Raw genomic sequence first — 6,000 nt, forward strand, 5'->3', positions numbered from 1 at the left:
AAAAGTCAGTAGTAATAAATGTAACGCAGCAGAGCTGGGATGGAAGTGAAAGAGGCTACCCAAACATCTTGCTGGGTTGCAAATGAGATCAAGATCAGAGCTTCCGCTGAATACACACATTCCAGCTAATGGATGCACCTCACTGCCCAAGAGCCCTCCAGCTGCCTCTGCTTCCTCACATCCTTTCACACCCTCTCATGGAAATTACTCTGTGGCATACTTTTCCCAGTACTCCAGATGGTCCTATTCATCATTACCACCAGCACTGCCATTCTCCTTGAATTTTCAGCAACATCAGAAGCCTCTTCTTTGTTGCAGAGCAAGATACCTTGCAACTCCAGGTCTTGCCTGAGGTCAGGGGCTTACCACTCACTGTCTAAGGTAAACTCAGCACAGTCTTCTGCTGGACACAAAGGAGAGATGGGCATACATCACCCAAGAAAATAAATGTATAATGAAACCCTTAAACACAAAGTCAAGAAAGAGAATGGAACATCTAACAAGAAACACCTAAGTGGTAATCGTGAGCCACTAGCCCATGCTAAGCCTTGCTGCTCCAGGAATATCCTCTTCTCACCCTGCTTCCTACCTTCCACCAGTTAATTTATTGTTAAGATTGGGACACAGGCTGACAACACCAGCAGGATTCATTCTACCTAACTGCATGAACCTGCACATGAGCTGTGTCCAGGCTTCCATCACAGTCTGTGGAGTCAAGTGAAACATTCATTTATCAAACACAGGACTTGCACATAGACAACTAAAAGTAAGTAACCTGCTTCTCAGACACGATAGTCCTTTCAGTACCGCACTAACAGCCACACGACCATACAGCTCCTTGCAGTGCTTCTCCCATATGCTGAGAAGTTTCATGCCACACTGGAATAAACTGTTACAGAAAAGCCACTCTACTTGACCCCTCATTGTGGCAGTCTCCAACTAGGGGCTTACAGGAATCCCCCACACTGGACTGTCCCTCAGGACTACTGATACAAACCCAGCCATGTCCTGGTGGGGGAAGCCATTCCCCAAAGCCCCCTGGATGTATCAGTAGTTATTGAGGACACAGATGGCTCCCTTTGAAGTCTCCTTTAAGTATCCTGAAATATTTTGCATTTATCCTGAAAAGACTTTGCAGCCTGATCCTCCAGAGTGTATTAAAACCCAAACCAACAAAACCCCAACACACAGCCTTCTCACTGAGCAGAAATCAGTATCTCAGAGGGACAGTTCAGAAAACCAAGGCAACACCCCCCCCAACCAACCATAAATAGAACTGAATTCCAAATTTAATCTTTATTCAGCAAGCATGTAAGACACCACTGCTCTAAACAAAGTCTGCCTTCCATGGATATTAAGTCTAAACCTTCCCAGGAAAACACTCCAGGACCAAGGCACAAGAACCAGCGACCTGTGAACTCAGCCACGGTCAGGGCTGTCACCCACAAGCTTCAAACATTGACCAGGTCAAACAGTGGCTGCTGTGACTGCCTTTAAGGAGCACTTGTATAGTCACTGCAGTTCCCACAGCCCAACTCAATGGGTTACTTGATTCAGAAATCACTGGAAACTTGATCAAAGCCTCACCTGACTTAACAAAAGGTGATGAAGAGTGACCTACATTCACCAAACTCTCCATAGTCCACTTAACTTGCTTAGGAGGACTGGAGTTACACTGATCTCAAGGGAAAACTAACTTACATATAACAGGCATGAACTGAGAAGCCAATCAAAGAGAAGTCAACCAGCCACATTCTGAATCATCTGAAGCCCTGCCAAAGATGACTTAAAGCAGTTCTTCACAGAATGAGACCAAAACAGGCCCCAGGACTGACAAAACACCTTCCTTGTCATAAAGTTCCCTCTTGGAACCAGAAGTGGTCTTTGTGACCAAGGTAAGGTGAAGAATCAAAAAAAGTTTGTGGGGCTTCTAGCAAGGTTTCCAAAATAAACAGGAGAAGGACAAGTGTAACCAAACCTTTAGCTAAAGAACCTGAGCAACCTGGAAGAAACCAAAGCATGGTTTGGCACCTGACAACAGAGCAGACATATGTACAAGAGTCACGACTTGTATTCAAAGCTCAGCGCAGGAGCTGCCAGCTCTGTCTTGCTAATAAATCTCAGTTGTGAGTCCCCAGTGCAAAGTATTTAGGTGAAAAAGGGAGATACATCCATTCAGCCTGGACATCTATACCTGGTTCAAAGCAAGTACAAGTGAAGTTTGACTTTGTTCCCTCCCCTGAACAAAGCAGTTCACATCATTCAGAGCACCGGTGGATCAATTCACCCTCTGGGGTCTCAGCAAAAGCCACATGGTTCCAGGACTGTCCAGATTTCATCCAGTCAAAGCATCAAACATATTTGCAAGTAAAGAATGATGATTCAAAAGAATACTTCAGGTCCAATAAAAGCATAAGCATTTCCTGCCCATGCCTTTCTCCAAAAACAAGGACAAAAACATCATTGCTGTCAGACAGCCAAACTTTACTGAACTTAGAGTGGCAGGAAAATGAACTACAAACAGGCTAACTGCAGAGAACTACCATCTTCATTTGTCAAAGCTTTGTCAGGCAGCATCTAGAAGGAGATGTAGAAAGGAATTCAAGGAATACATTACATCAATCTAACATTAGAAATTGGCTCAATACTGGAAGCATGCCAGCACTAAGAACTCCAAGGTCCAAGCAGATGCCCAGCCAGAGACAGTCACAATGGGAAGACAAATTACACAAGAAACCTGCTGGCAGCTGAACCCCAGCATCACATAACTGCTACACACCTGCTTGATCAGGAGCCATCACTCACAGCAGAGCTTGGACTTGTCCAGTTTGCATGCTATGGATTAGCTTCAGAAAGGTCTATGATAAAAAGCAAGTGCCCTTTGATAAATTCTACGCACTTGGAGCCCAGAAACCAGCCATGTCCTGGGCTGCATCCCCAGCAGTGTGACCAGCAGGTCGAGGGAGGGGATTCTCTCCCTGTACTGCACTCCGGTGAGTGCTCCCCCTCCAGTGTCCAGCTTTGAGGCAACAACACAAGAGGGACATGGAGCTGTTAGAGTGAGTCCAGAGGAGGCCACAGAGATGCTCTGAGGGCTGGAGCAGCTCTGCTCTGGAGACAGGCTGAGAGAGCTGGGCTGGTTCAGCCTGCAGAAGAGAAGGCTCCAGGGACACCTTAGAGCAGCTTCCAGTGCATAAAGGGGTGACAAGAAATGTGGAGAGGGGCTTTTGACAAGGGCCTGTAGGGACAGGACAAGGGGGAGTGGCTTTAACCTGACAGAGGCGAGATTGAGATGAGACATTAGGAGGAAATTCTTCCATGTGAGGGGATTTCTCCAGTTAGAGGCAGCTGGTTTTGACAATACACCTGCATATTTCTGTATTTTCTAAGGCAGAATCAGTGCATACAGCTTCTAGCATTCCCCAGTCACAGATTCACGCAGCAGTGAAGTCACCAAATCCCACATTTAGTGCCTCTACCAAACAAAATTAGTTTGAAATGTTCCCCTATGACTGTAACTGAGCCTATTTTAGGCTGTATTTTGAGGTTTTGGCACTTTTAAGACTTCTGCTGTTTCTGAGAACAAAGAAGAGAGGGAGGCAATGGGGGATTAACAAGAACAGAGCCAGGTGGAACTGTCCAGGGCACCAAAGAGATACAGGCTTGAGGCAAGTCTAATAAGAGGATAATATATTGTCTGAAGTGGGCTGTTGAAAATAACACAGCCTGGAAGTGAAGCAAGTTCAAAGTCTTGAGTCTCTCTAGTCCTCTGCTCTTCACAGCCCGCTGCAAAGCTGCATCAGAGCTAGTCAGCACAAAGAAATGACTTAGTGCTACTACTACAAATCACCTTCACTCCGAACTAGCAAGGCTTCTGCTATGAGTTTAATGATTCCGACACTGCTGGTAACCCAAGCTAAAAATGAACATGGTGGCACACATAGGATTTACATTTTTTTCAGCTTATTAAAAGCAAAGCTTTTAAAGCCAGAAAACAAAAACTCTCAGAAAACACATGCAGAATTTAAAGACACATAAAAGTACATGATCCTTTCATGTGTGATATTCTAGTTTCTTTAACTGAGGTGATAATATGATGTTACCTCCCCTCCATCCCAGAAACCTCACTTTAGAATCAAAGAGAAAGCCTTATACAAAGAAGAACTGCATCCTCTAAACAAATCTGGTCGCAATGAAACATGCTGAGAGGATGAGATTCTCCCCATCTCTCTTCCACAGCATTCTTGCACAACTCTGGTCAAGCTGCCAAAGTCTCTGCTCACAAGCCATCACCAATCACATACTCATCTGCTAGGTGCCTAAGGCTAGACAGCCAGGTCCAATCTATAGGAGTGATAAGCATGATGCATAGATGCCCACGACGTCTAACAGGGTCGTGCTTTGGTAATAAATATTAAACAGTCTGTAAGAAATAATAAAATCAAGATCCAACTCATTTTGAAATCCTAGCTGTAAAAGCAAGCTAATAGTTCTCTCTTGTGTCGCCTGGTAAAAGCATAAATAAACCCCCCCATATATATATGTCTGACACATACTACAGCAGTAAGAAACAGAGCTGAGTTTAAATGGCAAACTCCTGTAATGAATTTAAGTGGATAGCAAGCTCTGGAGCCATACAATGAACATATAAAAGATGAAATGGCTGCTAATTCAGTGTACCCCATCCAGCCTGCACAGCAGATGAGGCAACTGGCCCATGAAGAACTAAAACTCTTAACAGGTGATGATGTTCTTTGTAAAAGTAGCCTAATAAATTGACACAGAAGTTGTATCAACCAGCTAATCATGGAATTCCTGACTTTTGAAGTAGGTGACATTCCAACCTTAAACATTTACTTTTAAATTATTTTATTGTAATGCAACTCATTTATAGGCATGCCTGTAGTATTCTTTACCACAGTAACTCAAAATCTAAGTTTCTTAATCAAAGATGACTCAGCTTGCTGCAAGAGCTCAATCCTATCTAAAAATCCTCAGCAGGTTTAGTCTTCTCAAATTACCAGTCAGTTTAAAAAACACTAGAGCAATATTAACCATCTTCTTGAACACATCAAACCATACCCTCCTCTGTCACTTGCCAAACACCAGGATTAACTAGACAAGTTTCTATCTTACTACAGTAGGAGAAGATCTATTTGGGCTACCAAAGGAAGCACAAAGCTGGAGCTACTCACCACTTTCCAGCGATCTTTGACCACGTAATTGGCCGGAAGAATGTCGACCTGTTCCCCTCCTCCGCTCATGTTTGGTTCGTCCTTGATGACTGCTGCTAGGCACTGCATTTGCCAGCCAGAGAGTATTTTAGTAGCTCCCAATTTAAATGAGCCATTTATCTGGGGGAAAAAAGGGGCAAGGGGAATGAATGACAACATTAGTACAGGTCACGGCAGAAGTACATGCTACACTTCCACATGTTTTGCTCAGGATCAGATCCAGTCTCTTAGGAAAGAAGGCAAACTCACCTTGCAAACACCTGAGCTCACTCCATGCATAAACTGGGCAGACACAACCATGCTTCAAGTCAGCAGCACAAACTAAAAGGGTGACAATTACTGGCTACACCATGCAGGACTCCAGTGCTCTTGGGCCTGACAGCCAACAAGTCAGAGAGAATCTAATGCCAAATGCTGCAAGAGCTGTTATTGTTACCAGGCAAAAACGTCTTGCTTCACAGAGCAGCTGCTGCATAGGCACTTTTTATGGTTTCCACTGGACAACATCCAACACAAATCAGAAAGGTTTGCCAGGTATTACATTCAATAAGCCTAAAAGCATCTGAACAGGCTAGAAGGGCCTTTACAGAGCAAGGATTACAGACACTCTCACTGTGATGAAGAGCCAAGCAAAGAAGACAGGGATGGTTAGAAAGGGCTTCAGCCATGTATGAATTAGTCCTCCTCAGAGCATACACACAGTGCTAAAAAGGATCAAGTTAAAATACAGAGAAATATTTTGTTCCTATGGGTTCACGTTCTACCT

General features: G+C 44.1%; 1 protein-coding gene across 1 annotated transcript in view; it reads right to left on the reverse strand.

Annotated features, from left to right (window-relative positions):
* LOC104402735 (tau-tubulin kinase 1-like) overlaps window positions 1-5,534 on the reverse strand; it is a 64,587-nt gene extending 59,053 nt beyond the window's left edge. Inside the window, exons 1-2 of the mRNA XM_010010692.1 lie at window positions 5,484-5,534; window positions 5,196-5,354 (exon numbers count right to left, since the gene is read on the reverse strand). Coding sequence (XP_010008994.1) covers window positions 5,196-5,354; window positions 5,484-5,534 — 210 coding nt within the window. The remainder of the gene's footprint in view (window positions 1-5,195; window positions 5,355-5,483) is intronic.
* Between the last annotated feature and the right edge of the window lie 466 nt (window positions 5,535-6,000).

Source organism: Nestor notabilis, unplaced genomic scaffold, assembly GCF_000696875.1.
Source record: "Nestor notabilis isolate BGI_N333 unplaced genomic scaffold, ASM69687v1 scaffold6163, whole genome shotgun sequence".
Taxonomy (NCBI): domain Eukaryota; kingdom Metazoa; phylum Chordata; class Aves; order Psittaciformes; family Psittacidae; genus Nestor; species Nestor notabilis.